Genomic DNA, 18,616 nt, shown 5'->3' on the forward strand with positions numbered 1-18,616 from the left:
GCTAATATTCTTCATCAGAAAGATATGGCTCTTGTTTTTATAACAGCCTATAAAAGCTGGGAGTGGTTGTGTAGCATTAGCAGATACGTCTTGCTTATGCCTCCTACCTCAAGTTTATGCAGTTGTGCTGTAAGTCCTCACTTTGTCTTTCCGCTTCTCCTTTCACCTCATTTCCCTTATCACTATACATACGTGCCCCTCTCGGTCTTGCAGGAGTTTGTCACGTCCGGCTCCAGCAACATTGACACGGGGAGGTCAGGAGGCTACCTGGAGACCAAGTCCAAGAGGGAGGACCTGGGTCTCAACTTCAGCCAGAAATGGAACACAGAAAATACTCACATGTCAGAAATTACCATTGAGGACCAGGTGGAGTTTAACATTAGTTTATAAATGTTTGAAAAATTCCATATATTCACTAAATACAATATTTTATTCTGGGTCTTTTTTTTTTATCTGCTTTGTAGCTGGCTAAAGGCCTGAAGCTCGGTCTGGGCCTGTCGTTTGCACCTCACACTGGGTAACAGTAATCCTGCACATGCCAAGTAGTGCTGTGATGACAAATGAATAAACCATATGACAGTTTTCCTTCTCTTTCTGTAGCAAGACGAGTGCCAAACTGAAGACCAGCTACAAACGCGACTTTGTCAATGTGGGCTGCGACCTGGATTTCGACAAGGCCGGTCCCACGATTCATGGAGCTGCTGTGCTAGCCTATGAAGGCTGGCTGGCTGGCTACCAAATGGCATTTAACACTGCTAAATCTAAAATGATTCAGAACAACTTTGCCCTCGGATTCAAGAATGAAGACCTCAAACTTCTCACCAGTGTGTGAGTCACTATCTCAGTAAAGAGAGGCCGATGGGCCAAAAGGAGGGGATGACTCGAATACTTTATCATCCAATGCTGCTTGACTCTGCATGCTGCATTGAGTTTTGCTATTGTGTTTCAGTAATGACGGCACAGAGTTCAGCGGCTCCATTTACCAAACGGTAAACAGCAACTTGGAGATGGCAGTCCAATTGGCCTGGACAGCTGGCAGCAACAACACACACTTTGGAATTGGTGCCAAATACCAGATGGATAAGGATGCCTCCATCTCTGTAAGACTTGTCTTTAACATATCGACATGTAAGATGGTAAAAATAAAATCATCAGTTTTACTAGTTAGAACATCTGCGGTGAAACTCAGGTTAAAACCCATCCTTGAGGCCTAAATGTGTTATCGGCTGATCTAATATCCACACCAAATATCCCGTTTGTCTACACTCCTAATAATCTTTATAAATTTTACATCTCACCTATGCATGTTGTTTTGTCCTTACAGGCTAAAGTAGACAATGCTTGTCTCGTTGGAGTTGGATACACACAAACCCTGAGACCAGGTCTGCCCATGTTTGCTTTCAAACTCTTTTGTGGAACCAAACTTCAAACAACATAGATAAGCTACCCGATATGTAATTCCTCTGTCACTATTCACCCTGTCCTGCAGGAGTGAAGCTCACCCTCTCAGGTCTGATTGACGGGAAGAACATGAATGCCGGTGGACACAAACTTGGTATAGGTTTCGAGCTGGAAGCATAAAGACTCAAAGGAAGAATGGGCTAGAAGACAGGGAACCATAAAAGAGCCCAAATGTGGAAACGTCCACTTAGCGACATGTAAACACGTTCCCTCGCGCTCTCTGGCGCACACATTCTTTGGCCTTAACCCTGAAACCTGGAGTTGTCTCAAGGACCTCCAGGACGAGACCTTTAAAAGCTATCAAATGCTATTTTGTGTTTATTTTAAAATCATATTACCAACTGACCCTTTCAGTCATTTCAGAATGCATGAAAATGCTGGATATGCCAGACAGGAAATTCATACAAGACGTCCTTCAGAAATATATCAATATATTTTACGCCATGTGTTCTTGGATGCGCCTCTCATTTTGAATGGAGTCAACTCATTATCGCTTGGATACGTTTTGGTTATTGGTGTCTATAAGTTTATCAGTGTGCTTGTTCTGGTATATTGTGGTTTTGTTGCATGCTTTCACAGCTTATTGGCAAGTACAGTGCCTGAAAACAGACACAATTTGGACATAATTCAGCACAAAAATAAAGCTGATGGTGAAATATGTCTCTCAGAATGAGCAGGTGAACCTCGACTTGACCTCAGTAACGCAGTTCTAATCTTCGGACCTTCAGTTGCCTTCATGTCCATTTCTTCAGGTCATGTCTGATGAACCTCTCATCGCCTTTTGTGCCCCGCACCATTTTACTTTATAATCTGCTGTGTAACAGACTGCTTGTACTGATTTTGTTAAAACATTGTAATAAACACACTGATCTTGATGGATGTGCATTTTTATTATTCTTTTGGCTGACAAAAGAAAAAAAGAGAAGGAAAGAAAAATACTGCCTTAAAGATCCAAAATTATTTTTGCCTAAAATTCCATTACAAATACTGTATATAAGCTAAATAATATGTAACAGCTCCCAACATTTTGTGTGACCCATAATCTGCATCCAATGTTAGTGATTAAAGAGGTGCAGCTGCATTATGTGAAATAATTCTAGATGCATCTACAATAACATTGTTGAAGTCATATCTGAATTGCTTGTAGTATAGTGATCATTTTGTATTATACCCACGGTCTCAGTTTAAAATACATGAATTAGTTTTCTTGTTTCAGTAAAAAACAAACCCCACTAGAACTTGTGATAATGAATTTTAGAATATTGTATCCATATTGTGCAGGTGTTCATATTGCCTCCACCCTCCATACATTTCAGTATATGCATATAAAATCATGATTTGTATATTCACATTCGTATAGTCATTAAACACACAGATGTAATAGTCACAATTAAAATGAAAAACATCGTCCGACGGTGATTGTCTTATTAAAATTAAAACAATGGTCTACTGCAAAACATTAAACATAAAACCCGATGCATGTTTAAGTTCATAACACACGGTAAAAGGCAGACTCAGGAATAGAATCACAGCCGTGCATTTATCTTGGGTAAAACGCTCACAAGTCTTTAAAACACGAGTCCACCCAACATGGAGAAACAAATTCAAATGTATTTTTTGGTTGTCAGTTTTGGCTGAATTTCTTTTTTTTACTCCTCACAAAGTGGTCTATGGGTGAATTGTGATATGCAAATGTACCCCAAAAATGTATAATATTTTGTTAAAATTGGAAATGGTAGTTAAGATAATGGCTGAATAAATTCCAAATAATCCCAAACCAAAATGCACGTGTCGGCATTGGTTTTTAACGTGGGAAGACGAACCTACTCATCTGATTAAGCAAATCTGTGCGAGCAGCTATTACCCCAGAGTAGTAGCAGCAGCTATTACCCCATAGACATGAATAAACCTCGTGCAGTTTGACATCCCATCCACAAAGAGGCAGGAGAGTACCACAAGTAAGCAAAGATCGACAACTTAGGAGAGGTCGCTGGAGAAATTCTGACTCCTATGGAGCCACGTCCACTCGCTCAACACCTGGAACAAAAACAGGAGGCTGTTTTTTTTAACAGTTAACACACAAAAATAAATATACACAGATTGACATCAAATCATGAGTGTGTGTGTGTGTGTGTGTGTGTGTGTGTGTAAGCACCTCCATGCTGTTCTCTGATTCCTGGATAGTGTCGTGCAGTAAACTCTGGAGTCGACTCTCAAATGTCCTGCTCTCCTCCACAAGAGACTCGTCACTGCAGACACACCCAACGTGATTCACTCAGATGTTTCAATATTAACGTTTGAAGCATTTTGAGCATCACACACACACACACACACACACACACACACACACACACACACACACACACAAAAGCAACCTCCTTCAAGTCTGACCTAAAATTTGGTAGGTGTCATTAATTAAATAAGACAAGTATTTGCCCTTTGAACCTGTGAGTGTATACTACATATACTCACAATTGTTGTAAGCTGTGTTTGGGGGTCAGCAAAGGCGGCACCGAAGAGGGCGTTCTTAACCCATCAGGACTTCCACTCACTGGGCTGCGAACTTTACTCTGCGTAATGACAGGACGATGCGACATGTTTGTTGATGCAGCACACGGCACATGCTCGGTGTAACCGGTGCTTGAGACGTGAATGAATGAAGCAAAATGTCTGGTGAGCCGATAATCTCCTTACACAGGCCACTTTGAGCAGGTTCCACAGCTCCCTCTGCCGTTTCTCCTGCAGGCTCATCAAGACTTGCTCACTCTCAGCCATCCTCTGGACCACGCCCTCCACCTTTGGCAGCAGCGCCATCACGCGCTGGCGGCACACTGCCGTTTTACTGCGCAACACACCACAACGTTCGTTGAGTACAGAAGCGTTAAAGAGTTTTGCGGGTTCCCTAGAGAGCTCCTTTTACTCACCATTGCAGAAAAGACATGGGCGTAGCAAATAACATTAATAGCTGTTTCCATCTGACCATAGCGCGGCTTTGAGCACGATTATTGATGCATCATGACCAGATTAAATGCACTGTGTGCACACAAACACCCAAAGTTCTTAACAGCGCATACCATTATATGGTACATCTGCATAAAGATAATAAATCCTGTACCGACTGTTAATAAAGTCAGTACAGCAAATTTGCAACTACGGACTGCGCCAAGCTCAGAATGAAACGGCATCATTTTTACCTGATCTGACAAATATGTTTCGGGTTGAATAAGAATCTAGGCTTCATTGTGTGAGTACCTGAGGTGTGTGTAGAAGTCTCTGAGCTTTCTCTCGTAGAACTGCACAGCCTGAACCACCAAGCGCACCACCTCCTGTCCATCCCCTGAACACCTCTGGTCTGAGCGGGGTGGGGGGGGGGGGCAAACCAGAAGGAATTGAAAGGACGTTACCGCTGCTTGAAAATGCATGTAAGGAGTGAACAGACTCCAGGCCAACCTCTGGGTTTCTGTCTGAGTTTCCGGAACAGCTCCATAGCCTTTCCTTCACTGAGGAAACAAAGAGAGGAAGAGAAGTCTCAAACCAGAGCAGCCGCTTGGTTGGCTCCTTCCAATAAGGTTCGGTTCAGACTTACAGCGTGTCCAGGGCCTCTCCACTCCGCCACGGCTGTCTCTGCACATCCACTATGTGTGGCTGCAGGTGCATCATCTCCTCCTCGAGTTCACTCACCTTGGCCTGGACACACACAGCGTGGGCTTTAAGTCCTTTTCAAGAACACATGACTGCACCTTACATTGACACACACACACACAGAACTCGGGTCAACTGTACCTGACCACAACTGGCTGCCGTCTGCTCCATCTCTCTCCACATGCCCAGAAGTTTATCCGATGCTACGGAATGAAAAGTGACTAGCATTAGCGTGTGGGAGGTTTTATGGTTCGGACATCAAAGCGCTTTTTCCTTCCCGAGGTAAAAAGATAATGGAATGAAGTCATAAATAATTACGATTAAACTGCTGATATTATGGTGTGTCACAGTACCGATCCCGGTGGCTGTTTGCTCCTGGTATTTGTCCATGTCTATGTGAAGGCTGGTGGTGAAAAAGTCCAGCTTGGCCGTGAGTCTCTGGTGCATGGACACCATCTCGTTCTTCTGTTTCGACAGGGAAGAGTTGTGTCTCAGCAGGCTCATGCTGAAAGGGGCAGGAAGATGTGTCATGCATGCGTACAGTGGGAGGAGGTGGGTTGTCATCCTACCTTCTACACTATCTGTCGTTCTGGAGATAGTCAAGGTGGTCTGGTATGAAACACGTCTACTGAGCTATGCAATCACAGTTAAGAGAGTAACGATGTACGGAGCTAGCCTGCATCTTAAAGCACAAACCGATGCCATGGTGGCTCCATCTATTCATTATGTCCAGTTACATAAAAGCAGTAGTCTAATGATAGACTGACCTACATAATGAGCTACCCTAGAATGTTGAATCATGTTGACATTGTTAGCAGTTGTATGTTAAACAATTATTATTAGGGCCCCGAGCACGGAGTGCAAGGAATCTATTATTTCTGTCAAGATTATTATTTTTAAATGGCTTTTTGAGGCACTTAGGAAAACTCTTGAAAACTATACATATGCATCAGAAGTGGTGACTAGTTATTTGTTATCTAACCATAGCAAATCTTTCATGATGCCTACAGATCTAAACATGGTAAGTTTCATCAAAGTGCTGCAGGCAATGTAAAACAAATCTTTAAAATAATGCTGAATCCAATGACGATCACCAAAACCTACGGGATTGTTCATTCATTAATCTACATGTTCAAAACCGATCACTGCCAGCGAGAATATAAACTACTTGGCACAGAGTGGTTAGATCACAGTCGTTTCTTGTGTAAATGACCATAGGCAGATTTATGCCTGAATAATCCTACACTGATTAAAATAGGACTATATGATATATAGAATGACCAGACAGGAAGTGTAACTGGTCCTTATGGGTTTTGGTGACGCCTCTTTGCATAAGACACAATTTCCCACAGTGTGTCCTACATAGCAGCTTTCTGGCCCTGCTGTAGTCTTTGCCAGTCTTCCTTCAGGGAGCGGATGGTGTGCCACGCCTGACCGCAAGTCCTCCTCAGAGGGCTGTAAGCCAAAACGTGCTTCGGGTCAGTTTCTGCAACAAACACAAAGGATTTTTATTGCTTTCTAATTGTTAACGTTTTTGTTTTTTTACAGTTTATAGTAATAAAAAAACACATTTTCCCACAGTTTATTTTTAAATTCTCAGGCAAAAAAGAAAGGTTTGTGTTCCATATACAAATCATTTTAAACATAGAATTCCTATACAGCTGTAGCCATGTCTAATTTAATTTAAATGTAAACTCTATATAATTTCAACTTGTGTGGTTCCAGCGGGTGCTGATCACTGGAGATCTTTTTTGTCTCCAAATGACTATTTTCTAATTATCACATATCATATGCTGTAAAGAACAATCCTATTTACTTCATCCACAAGTCTCTCCTGATTGAATGAAGCACACTTACGGACAAATTGGATGTTTTCCGGAAGGGTGCGAGGAGCAAATTGAGGTTCATAACTGCAAGAAAAACGATCGAACAAGAAGACCAGAGGCAGGTCTGTCCGTCGCCCATCGATGTCCTGAAGACACAGATAATAATAAGACTTGGACCATTATTACATTGTGCTGGTAGCGATTCTGGAAGGGTAGAGTGTGTGCTGTGTTGATGCTAAACATTACTGAGTAATCTATGGCGCACTGTGTAGCTAATCCATGACGCTCCAAGGCTAACCCCGCCTCCAGCAGCAGCTCTTGATTGGCTGCAAGGATGCTGGTGTCTTTTTCTATCCTCAGCTGCAGGTCTGCCACAGTTTCATCATCTGACACCGAGTATGTCAGGATCTTAGCGGACATCATGTTCAGGACATGAACCAGCTGCGAGGAACAAAGGAGACAAAAGAGAACGAGAATGTGAGCACACAGAAATGACATCGCAACAAAAATAACAGAATAAATAGAGTGAATGGATTAACCTTGAGCTGCAGTATAACCCCCAGCTGGGAAAAGCAGTCGCTGTGTGTAGCCACGGGGTCTTTTCCTCTTTCCTGAGGAGACCACTTCAGCATCAGCTGCAGCCAGCGCTCTAGTTTCTGTAATAACAAACTATCAAACACCAGTTATCAGTTTAGAGGGATACAATAACAGTATTGTTTAAGCAGTTCCAATCAATCAGTTTTATTTTGTCTCTGCGTCTGATACTGACCGTGTCCATGTTATCACAGTAGGAACATGCACGCACACATTTTCTGTTTTAACATTTGCTGATTTTGTAAGTTAGTTTACCTTTGTTTTTTATTATTATTTACATATAGGTTTTATCGTTCATATTTTTAAATTGTGCAAAATAACGATATATAAAAACAGTTTAATACCATTTTTATGTGAATGAGGTTGTCAGATAGAATCACCTGTTGAGGTTGTTGGGCTGTGGCAGATGTTTAGAGAAGCAAACTTCCCCTGTGAGGTCTTCATAGACGACAATGTCGTCATCCTGCTTCAACCTCAGTCTATTGTGCCTGAAATAGATACAAATAGAATCCATCATGTGGGGATGTACATGTTGGATGTTTGTGAACCCAACCTGTGAACACAACCAGTCACACGTCAGGAACATAACCAGAGTTTCTCTGCAATAATGCATGGGCTTCTTTATCTCTGTGTAACTCAGGACCCCTCAGGGAGGGCTCTGTTTTTACATGGGCACATCCCTCATATCCTGCAGTTCTTTACTTTGGCAACTCCTGTATATTTATATATCCCTTGTGTGTCACAATCCAGTCATGTAACAATAATATTTATAAGGAATTGAGCTTATCATTGCCAAACATTCAAAAATATTATCTGTTTTATTCTGGAAAAAAACTCTACTGTGGTCACCGAGGTGAAAACGAAACATGAGAATAGAGAAACGGTAGAAACTTTGACCGTGCATCATAAAGGTAACTTTAAAAACGTAAACGCTTGGATATAAAAAAACATTTTTATGATATTTGAGCGAATTCATGAAAGTTGGAGCTACCAAGGAACGGGTTGCCAGGTTGGTAAGAAAGGGCGAAATCCTGTGATGCACTCAAACACCAACGTCCCGAAGCTCCAGTAATCCACGGTGACCGTGTACTTCTGTCTCTCAATCAGCTCTGGAGCCTGGAAGGTCGAAGGAAAAAGAGGCTCAGTTACGTTTTAGGATGTGATGAGAGACTGGAACGTGTGTTTTAAACTTACCAAGTACTGAAGTGTCCCAACAAATGAGGTGCAGAGGCTGCTCTGGTCCAGCTCTTTAGCATATCCAAGATCTATGATCTTGTGGATCAACTAATATCAGTGGAAGAGCGATGGGGGGGAATAGAATTATCAGCAAATGTTATTCTGAGCTTTTCTGTCCCAGTTACTTGCAGTATCTTTCTTGTGAACACACAAGCAAAACACAAATTCTTTTCTGTCCGTTTCACAACCAATTTTTCTTTTATAACACCAATCATAAAGTCTGTAGGTTGGATTTACTGTTTTACTAACATGCCAAATGAAAACAAGTCTGCCATACTCAGTACATATGATGTTGGGTTCAAGTTCTATAAAACGCAGCGACGCTTCACAAACATGAACATATAACTCCTTTAATATGTCTGGCTGCATTTACATAACCTTCATTCCCCTCTGTCTTAGGAAGACATAATGCGATTTGTTAGTTAAGCAAACAGAGAGAGGAAGTCAAGCTCAAGGCCGTTCCAGGTGTTCTTTGTAACATCCAGGGCTTCCATTTTAAATAATCAGTGAAGAAATGTGATCCACTTATTCCACAGAAACCATCAACAGGCCGCCTGTATATGAACTGTTTTGCTGTGGTTGGGGTGTCTTTGTCATGGCAAAGCGATTCGCAAGGGACTTGAACTCACTCTCTTCTCGCCCTGCTGCAGCACAATGTTTTCTGGTTTCAGATCTCTGTGGATGATCCTCTTCGTATGGAGGTAGGTTAAAGCCGAAGCTGAACGGGGGAAGACAAGAAGCAGAAAGACAAACAATGCACAGTTGGAATTACTTTAAGTGTAAGTTAGGTGTCAGGTGACATGAAGCACAAGTTGGTGGCGTCTTGCAATTAGAGCTAGTAACTTAACTTAGAGTTCTCCCCAGCGTTTGAACTTTTAATGGACCGCTAAGAAATAAAATAATCGAAATAAATTACTTCACATGTTCTCACACAGGCCCAACTGATGCTGCAATTTATCTTTCCTTGAGAAGTGCTTCAAGGTGCCACAAAAGGCTTGCTGCAACCTTAAGCTCAAACTGAATGAACAAGCTTTCTGCCATTTCCACGTGAAACTGCAATGTCACTTTACGAATGACTCAAGCTGCAACTCGTATGTGTGCTGGCAGAGTGTTCAAAAAAAGTGGATCAACCTTTAGGGCACCTGGCACTGTGAATGTGTGTGTGTGTGTGTGTGCGTGTGTGTGTGCATTCCTTTGTCTTCATCTTTTCTCGTGAAGCAGTCTTAAGGGGATCACTCATTATCAGGAAATGTAAGCAAGTGTGTAACAGGAAAAGGAGTTAGTGTGTGAGTGTGTGAGTGTGTGTGTGTCTGTTAATGAGTGTGTCCAACGCTCCATATGACCCCTCTTAAATCTGTTTGTACAGCATGTGATGTACAACTACATTGTTGATGCATGTGACTAACAGGCTTTCAGATTACGTCATTGATGACATCATGAGACCAGTCATCGAGATTATTTCCTCCATGCTAAAGAAAGCTAATCCCATTCAGAACTCACTCAATCACGCCATCGGCCTCACGCGATTCAGGGGCTGATGCCGAGCGGGATACTCACAAATGTCACATAAGAGAATCAAAACGGAGCCTTCCCTCATTCCACAGCAGTTCTCCAAGAGGTTCAGATACTACAAAGCACAAACACAGACAGTTGATACCGAAATCACATGAAACGTGAACACAAGTGGACGGAGTCCAGCGCTTCCATTTACCCGTCTACTTAATCGTGCTGTTGAACTTCCTGTTCTTCTACTCCTCTATGAAACATGTGTTTCCCATTCATTAATTGAAGCACGTTTATTAGGGATTAGCTTACATATCATATTGAAGGTCACGAACGGGCTCAGATTCCCGCAGAAAGCAGACGTGGATCTACTCTCGATGGTAAACAGTAAATACGTTTTACAAATGGGCAAATAAACACTTTCGTTGTAAAGCCTTTGTTTCAATTAAACATATATTTAAAGCTTTCTGCAGCTGTAAAAAAAAAAAAAAAAAGCTTTTGTCAGGTCATCCTCAAGTCCTCCATCTGGGAAGCTTTGAAATGTTTACGACCGTGTGGTTTTCCATGGTTGCCGTTTCCCTTCTCTGCTGGCTGCCGCCGCCTCAGGCTGCACGCGCAATTTCAGATGTCAGAAAGCGCTTTGAGATTCACCCTCAGAGGCCACAAACGTTTTCCTGCTCGCTGCCCCACACCGATTGTCATGATCGTGCGAGAATCTTAATTTCTGAACTTTAGAAAATAGAACGACATTCGTGGCGTCAACGCAGCCTCATGCAGCACGGGCAGTCCGGTTAGCAGGAGCTAACGTAGCTTTGCCAGTTTCTCCCTTGAGCCGGTCCTAAACCCGGATAAATGCAGAGGGTTGCGTCAGGAATGGCATCCGGTGGTAAAAATGTCCCAACGATTGTTGGGGAGGACGACGCAAAGGACAGGGTGAAGTGGAGAAGGTTGATTTGCTGTGGTGACCCCTCAGGGGACAAGACGAAAGTACAGTAGTAGACTTTTGTGGTTTCAATTTTTTAAATTACTCCTAATCCAGATTCCTAAACCATAAGTGTGGACCCCCCCCCACAGATTAGTACCTTTCTCAGATCTCCTCCCTGACAGTACTCCATTGCCAGAAGAGGCAGGTCGTTGCTGGTCACCAGTCTCTGCATTCCCTCAGGAACCTCTCTGGCTGCAACAACATTGACATGATCCAACCTATGAGAACACAAGGGAGCAGAGATCAGTCAGTGGGGGCCGATGGGGGCTTCACACCGCTGCCAAGGGCACAGCTGTGACCCTGTGGCCCATTAAAATGAATCATCTACTTGCCCCCCCTGGTTGCAAATTCTGAGGGAAGCTCACGTCACAAATGATCCCCCTCCCCCCCCCCCTTTTAAAATGGAAAAGTAAAAAAAAGAAGCAGAGTGGATTTAGTAGGGCACATACGTCTGCTAAGGGGAATAAACCCCCCCCCCAAGCCTTTCTTCCCCATAATCAAACTTGTAATCGTTCTGGACAGATCTTGATGAAATTTCCAGAAAATGTTGGGGATGATTATTAAATTTGGGTGATGATCCAGAAGAGACTATGGATTATGGATCAGTTTGAAATTTACGGTATCCATTTTTCCAGTATCACTGCTTCCCAGTGCGCAAAGCAAGGTCCTTAACCCTTTATTGCCCCCCCCCATCACCACCACCAAAAAAAGCTGATAGATACTAGCCAACACATGCATCTGCAGACAAGGTTTGGCGTGAAGCAACTCCTGTCCTGCACAGAGCCCTGAGCTCAACCCCTTCAGCACCTTTGGGGAGAACTCGGACAGAGACTGAGCTAAACATCAGCCTGACCTTCTGGATGAATGGTGAAAATTCCCACAGACATAATCCAAAACATTATAGAAAGCCTTCCCAGAAGAGAGGAAGCAGTTAGAGCTGCAAAGGGGGGGGGGGGGGGGGGGGCTAACTCTATGTCAAAGCCAATGAATTTATAGTGGGATATCTAATCCTGATTTTTTTTCTCTAACACACAGACAGGCTTTATAAACTCAATTAAACGTCCACACTGTACATCTGGGTTAAGTGGCTGCAATAATATTATTGTAGGTGTCGTGAATGTGCCCCCTTGCCGTGTGTTATTTCCATGGGATGAGTGTGTGTGTGTGGGAGGGTTGTGGTTGTGACCATGTCTGTGTCAATCGAAACAACACCTGTTAAACTGGGACCAAACACGCTCTTTGGTTCATCGTCGCACATGCAAATAACAACGAAACGCACAAGCACACACATATGTCGCATATATGCATCCAAAAACCAATTCACACGGGCTGCCATCCGCTTACAGCCACCCGACACCCAATACGGAACTATTCATAGACAACACAGATGTGTGGAAAGAAAGGACGCACGAAAAGCAAAGCAAAATGAGGAGGCGGAACTTTGTCCCGTCAGAAATGAGCATCGGCAGAACAAATGAGCCGAACTCACTGGCTGCTCTAGTGCCTTGTGTGCTTTTTACTGTTTCAGGAGCTATTTGTATTTTGAGGACACTTTTGTGGAACGGATTAGTGCATAAACATATAATGTCAGCCTCAATAGCCGAGCTCGTCGTGGAACATAAACTGGTGAGTCACGATAAACCAAACCAAAAGCACGGTGACAAAAAAATAAAGTCATTTATTTGTACAATGAAATCAGGGAACCACAAGTTGCTCCACCAAGTTAAAGAAGTGCATCCGTTGTAAACCGAATGAAGAGCTTAAATAAAACAAAAGCAAACAGTTGGGAAATCTGGTGTGTTTGGGCATAAGATCACCGTCTGTAGGCGTAAAGCTGACCCGGCAAGACCTTTATCTGAATTAATGTGTTTCTTTAAAGTTACTGTGACCGTAGCCTGACCTGAAGGCAGGTCTTTAGTATGTGATCCTGAAGCCACGGCAACAGTGTTGAAATTTGTTTTACAGCTTCTTCATTACCGCCGCCGAAGCAGGGGTCATGTGATCGCCGGCGTTTTTCCATTAGCAAGATAACACAAAAGGTTCTGGACAGGTCTTGTTGCTCACAAGGATTTGGCTGTTGCTCTGGGGCCCTTTAGCCGTTGCGTGCGATGCTGAAACTGACCTCTTCATGATCTGGATCTCCAGACACCATCTCTCTTTGTTTCTCTCGCTCATCTCCTGACGACACTGCTTTATAGCGATCTGTTCCTCTGTGTCCTGAAAAAAGAAACGCTCAGACGTATAAATATGTCAGAATGCGGCACAAAGTACAAGCACAGTGCGTTCCTCTGGTTTAATTGAGATCCTAATACAAATTCAAATCAAACAACTTGTACACACAAGGATAGCGGACGGATAAAAGACAAAAATAACCTGATAAACTCCTTTGATAGAGGCAATAATAAAAAGAATCCCCATTATCGTTCAACGTTAAAATAACCATAAACGTTCCTAACTCTTCCTCCTTTTCCAGATCATCCAAAATGTGATTGGTCTTCACTCCCAATCCTTCCACCGAGTTGAATGAAAGTTATTTTTATGTCTAATTGACAAAAAAAACTGTCCCTTGATCCATATTTACTCCAAACTGGAACGGGACCTTCGTTGCACGGCAAACCTTCCTGAAACGATTCACGGAAGCCTGCCGAGTAGTTTTTTGTGCGATCCTGCCATCAGATAAACAAATAAACAAACAGCGGAGGGAGCGCAAATACAAATCCATAACATGCATGGTGGGACCAACACGCACTTTACATTCAGGCTTTTGATGAACACAAGTACATCTCACTGCCAGCTTCTTCTTCGTGACGTCATCGGGGAGACGGCTCCCTCCCTTCCCGTAGCCGGATTCCTGAACTAATTATAAACCACAGTACTGTCACCGATACAGGATGACAGAAAGGATGTTCAGTCACCTGCGACCTGAGTCAAACCAGAATCTGTCAATCTGTCCCACAGCCTATCGTGTTTATGTAGCAACATGTTATACTTGAAACACAATACTGTATTCTAAAATATTCAAGTACAGGTTCTGACTCTTCCTCACCTGCATACCTACATTCCCATGATGATGCTTCCCGGCTCAAAGCCAGCTCTAAGTTTGCCTTGGAGGTGAGTAATACAACAAAGTATGGTTTTAGGAGGAGGAAGAGGAAGGGCCATGATCGAATTCCCACCGTGTCCTGCTGCTACTACTGAAACCTCACAATGCCCCCATCCTGTGACTGACAATGAAGTCATTGCAACAGACACAAGCTGCAACGGTACAGAAAATATAAATCCTTTGATTTATATTTCATTTTAATCTAAGATTAATTCGTCTAAATTCATTAAGATTAATGGGAACAAAAGAAGTCACATGAGAAGGATCTATCTATTTATCAATAAAGATATTCAATCTGTGAGAAGCATGTAGATCGTCTATGACGTAATCAGGAACTGCCAGAACATACTGAGGCGCACAGATTAACAGTTTACATGCCTTTTAAGACATGTTGTATCCAGTTTATATTACTGAGATGATACAGAATCCATCCCTCAAAGGACTTTTATGCATCTATGTGAAGGTAAAAAGATCTTGTTGTACAAACACTCAAACACTGATGATAAATACAATTCCTAGAAGAAGGTTTACAGGATTGGGGGGGATTATTTCATTTGGCATGAGGGAGCTCTGAGTAAAAGAAAGTCACTGTGGCTGATTCATTCTGAGAAAGACGGTGGCGGAGGAATGAACCCTCTCAGCGCTTTAGAGCTCTTAACACGCATCTCATTTTATGTCTGGATTTGAGTTATATATCTGTCTAATGGCAAAATGTTTGTTTTGCCATTCAGAGAGATCAGGTTGAGTCACACTAATAAGATTATAATCTCAGATCAAACCTGCGTCTTGAGTGAATTAAAAGATCCGACATATAACAGTGAAATATTCTTTTCTGAAATTTTTTTTTGGTTTAGTTCAGAGTCACAAATAAAGCAGAGACTGCAATGCGTGTGAGACGCCTCCGGTTGGCGTACCTTGTTTTGCCACCTTGTGACGTTCCCGAAGCCTCCGGTGCCCAGCCGCTCCTTCAGCTCCCAGGAGCCGCAGCTCTGCTGCTGCTGCTGCAGGGGGACTCGATTCATGGCGTCATCGGCTTCTCCTGCACCCAACATAGGAAAACGATATAAAATACAAAGATAAAGAGAGAGAAAATGAAGAGACGTCCATCTTTATCACTACTGGGGGGGGGGGGGGGATATAACACTGATGAGGGTAGCCAGAAAGGAAATTCATCGATGATAGCTGAGTAGAAACAGCTAATAGCCTGCAGGACGTGTATTTTTAGGACACCTTGCTATGCTGGTCAGCCTCAGCTCTACATTATTAGACCTTCCTGAGGTTTCTTTGGTTCACCTTTAAGCACATCAATGCTGCACATTATTGATTCAGACCCTGTTACAATGATCCCAAAAGCCGATCACGTGATCTAAAGCTTGATGGTAGAGCCGTCAGCTGATATTTCATTATCATAATGGTATCTGAATAAGACAGAGATCAATGGCTGCTCATTGGCTATTCTAAATGGGTATTGTTGACACAGACTCACGGGCCATAATCAGGCCTAATCACATGCATCGATCTCACTGATCTGCTTCTTGATCTATGAGTATAGATCTCATCTGTCTGCTTTATATAAAAGGTTGCATCCCATAAACATGAAATCTTTTAGTGAGCATATTTCGTGTTTTATTGCAAATGTACGAAAACGCACTCGCGTGGAGATTTGATTTTAAGGCGCTTTAACTTCGGGGTTTTCTCCGTCCGTTCCTACCTTGGACTTCTGGGCAGCGTTCACACCTGTTCACACCTGTTCACGCCCGTTTCTCCTCGGACACTGTCTCTCGACAGGAAAGCGACTTGTACTTTTCACATTTTTTGGCGACACAACTCAGAAAGTTTCTACTTCCTGATTCTCATATTTCCTGTAAAGCTGAAGGGATCCGCCCACAAGGAGGCAGAGTCCGGATCCACGCAGGGCGATGACTTTACTCTGCACAATTAAGTTGTAGGGAAAAATACATTTATTTGCTTTAAATATGAAGTGATTTAATGCATGTAGTCTTTTGGTGCTATAAATTTCATATGCAAATAAGTGAGTGAAAATGGAAATATTCAAATATTTGAGGGGCTTTTTTTAAAGTTTCAAACGTCACCACTATTTCTAGTCCAGAACAAAAGTCTCTCCTCTACTAGTGTCTACGCACCAAAGTACAATAATAAACCACAAAAGAAGCAGAGAGAACAAACCTGCCAAGGAAATTCAGTTTCTCTTTTGCCATTACACCTGAAAGACTTGTGATGGTCTTACCCCATAATATGACTGTTTGATTATGAAAATCTAGCCGAGAGGCTTCTTCAGTTCTGAATTGAAGAAGCCTCTCGGTTGATTCCTTGTTTATGCTCTTCATCATTTACCCAATTGTACCGGTAAATATGAGTTTGTCCTGTTTTCACTGGCGGGGGGGCATTTCATTTGGGAAATCAGAAGTGGCTTTAAATTTTGCCTGGATAAACTCCTTTAATGCATTTCATACGTGCCTCTTGATTTTCTATTTTTTTATTTTTAGAGTCAAACTCCACAAAAACATTCACCCACACATTTAGAGAGTACCGGTACACAGAAATGTTTGTCACAGTGGTTTGACTAGTTTATGCAGTTCTTCCACAATATAAACATTCCTTAGACATGTGTTGCCTAATATAAGAAATGGGCTTTCACATTATGGATAATTGAAGTACTTTTAACATCTAAACACAAGGGTGGAGTCAAACAGGAATGATTGGTTGTATTTAAGACATTTGATATCCTGTAGGCTATCTATCATGACTCAATAAGATATGACTATAGCCGCATTGGAGGAACATGAAGGAAGACTTAACGTTCTGCTGAAGCCATGTCAAGTCGGCTCCATTTCAAAAGGGACCTTGAAGAGGGAACTTGGTCTCTAATCTAAGACAGATGGAAACAAAGGGAACTGAGGCCGAGCTGCACCCACTGCATCTCCACGGGGCTCTCAGCTACACTCAGCAAGTGAACAAGAAACGAAAACACCGAACAGGAATGATCTTATCCTAACAGCATCATAGTTTGCACGACAAAAGATGGAGATATTCTTGAAGCTCAGGAATTATTTGATTACCTGACGGAGGGATGCTCACTCTTTTTGATTAATCTTTAATCTGAAAACTATATTTTTGGATGCCTATAGATGCCTTTATTCAACTAATTCCAAAAGGCCACACCCTTGCTGATCTGAGACATTCCTATCTGGGGCAACAGACTGGGATTTGTGCCACTGGCATGCTGGGTGGAGTGGATGCTTTAATCCTCCATAATGTTTATGACAGCATCAGACCTTTTGCGCCCCACGTGTCACTGTCAAGGACGGGCAATGGTCATAATCCCAATCCAATCCACGAGGAGAGGGATTGCTGCTGTTATCAATGCTGACGGAGACCCGCTCATTATTGATTGCGTAAAAATGTTGCGTTCAAGTGTGTCCCAAAATGAATTTACGTTTTCGTTATGTAATCGAAGGTTGAAAAGAAATTAATTATGATATTTTACCATCCAAGCAAATTTGCTTCTTAAAACAGAGCCACTTAAATCCTTTTTTTTTTATAAAGAACGGGCTGTCGACTTTTCAAATCCTCTTACAGAAAAAGTAAAGTTCTGATGCGCGTGCACGTTTCGTGTAGAAGTGCTTTGTCCTCGGCGATGACGGTAAAGCCAGTCTAACAACTCCTCGATGACTCGGAGTCGGGACAGTCCCGTTCGCATCGACGCCGCCCAGCAGACTGCATCATCACCATCCGGCCGGCCGGACGGCCACGCAAACACAGCAGCCCCCCCCCCCCCACCTTTACGCACCGGCGGGACCGGAGCGCGCCGATAAAAACTGGGAACAGAGAGGATACCGGATCAGAACGAGCTGCAGACCCGGAGGACACAACGAGAAGAGCCGAAGACTCTCAGCGCGGTGAGAACTCTGTTTGATTCATGCGCATATTGCTGCTCTATCCATCCAGCGTGGAGTGAGTCTAATATCTATCATGTTGGATTATGACGTCATTGACGCTCATAGGAGAGATGATGGTTGTTTTAAAAACTTGGAAATGTGTTTGTTCCATTAATGCATTAAGTGGATTTAATGCCAGGTATACCACAACGTTTTTAACCAGTATTCTGTAAGCTGACTGAATTTAATTTCATTATTACCGGTAGTATGAATATTCAACGCTATATCTTATAATATCTAAAGTTTTCTTGACACACATTTGTCATGTTGTTCAATTCCGTTGGTCAAATAGCAATGAAATTGTAAA

At 42.7% G+C, this 18,616-nt stretch overlaps 2 protein-coding genes across 2 annotated transcripts; one reads left to right on the plus strand and one right to left on the minus strand.

Annotated features, from left to right (window-relative positions):
• The first annotated feature begins 230 nt into the window (after positions 1–230).
• On the plus strand, positions 231–2,336 carry LOC137916795 (voltage-dependent anion-selective channel protein 2-like). The gene is made up of 6 exons (XM_068759758.1): positions 231–366; positions 465–517; positions 601–828; positions 950–1,100; positions 1,325–1,382; positions 1,490–2,336. Exons 1-6 carry the CDS (start codon positions 340–342, stop codon positions 1,579–1,581), a joined length of 609 nt encoding a protein of 202 aa, XP_068615859.1. The 5' UTR covers positions 231–339; the 3' UTR covers positions 1,582–2,336.
• A 3-nt stretch (positions 2,337–2,339) lies between these two features.
• LOC137916794 (inhibitor of nuclear factor kappa-B kinase subunit beta-like) lies at positions 2,340–16,176 on the minus strand. Its single transcript, XM_068759757.1, has 22 exons — positions 16,062–16,176; positions 15,265–15,389; positions 13,370–13,464; positions 11,345–11,465; positions 10,317–10,386; positions 9,389–9,477; positions 8,718–8,807; positions 8,515–8,639; positions 7,904–8,011; positions 7,469–7,598; positions 7,176–7,370; positions 6,961–7,075; positions 6,466–6,589; positions 5,457–5,608; positions 5,245–5,306; positions 5,048–5,148; positions 4,912–4,961; positions 4,714–4,813; positions 4,156–4,303; positions 3,934–4,031; positions 3,617–3,710; positions 2,340–3,498 (listed from the first exon to the last, which is right to left on the minus strand). Exons 2-22 carry the CDS (start codon positions 15,370–15,372, stop codon positions 3,439–3,441), a joined length of 2,235 nt encoding a protein of 744 aa, XP_068615858.1. The 5' UTR covers positions 15,373–15,389; positions 16,062–16,176; the 3' UTR covers positions 2,340–3,438.
• Positions 16,177–18,616: the final 2,440 nt, after the last annotated feature.

The sequence above is a fragment of the Brachionichthys hirsutus genome, unplaced genomic scaffold, assembly GCF_040956055.1.
Source record: "Brachionichthys hirsutus isolate HB-005 unplaced genomic scaffold, CSIRO-AGI_Bhir_v1 contig_1320, whole genome shotgun sequence".
NCBI classification, from domain to species: domain Eukaryota; kingdom Metazoa; phylum Chordata; class Actinopteri; order Lophiiformes; family Brachionichthyidae; genus Brachionichthys; species Brachionichthys hirsutus.

Excerpts from the sequence above, each read along its gene's own strand:
- LOC137916795 (XM_068759758.1), top strand. The coding sequence starts at position 340 with ATGTCAGAAATTACCATTGAGGACCAG. Across the intron at positions 367-464 it reads AAATTACCATTGAGGACCAG|CTGGCTAAAGGCCTGAAGCT; the intron begins GTGGAGTTTAAC and ends TCTGCTTTGTAG. Across the intron at positions 829-949 it reads CTCAAACTTCTCACCAGTGT|TAATGACGGCACAGAGTTCA; the intron begins GTGAGTCACTAT and ends ATTGTGTTTCAG.
- LOC137916794 (XM_068759757.1), bottom strand. The coding sequence starts at position 15,372 with ATGAATCGAGTCCCCCTGCAGCAGCAGCAGCAGAGCTGCGGCTCCTGG. Across the intron at positions 8,808-9,388 it reads TGCAGCAGGGCGAGAAGAGA|TTGATCCACAAGATCATAGA; the intron begins GTGAGTTCAAGT and ends CACTGATATTAG. Across the intron at positions 4,304-4,713 it reads GACTTCTACACACACCTCAG|TAAAACGGCAGTGTGCCGCC; the intron begins GTACTCACACAA and ends TGTGTTGCGCAG.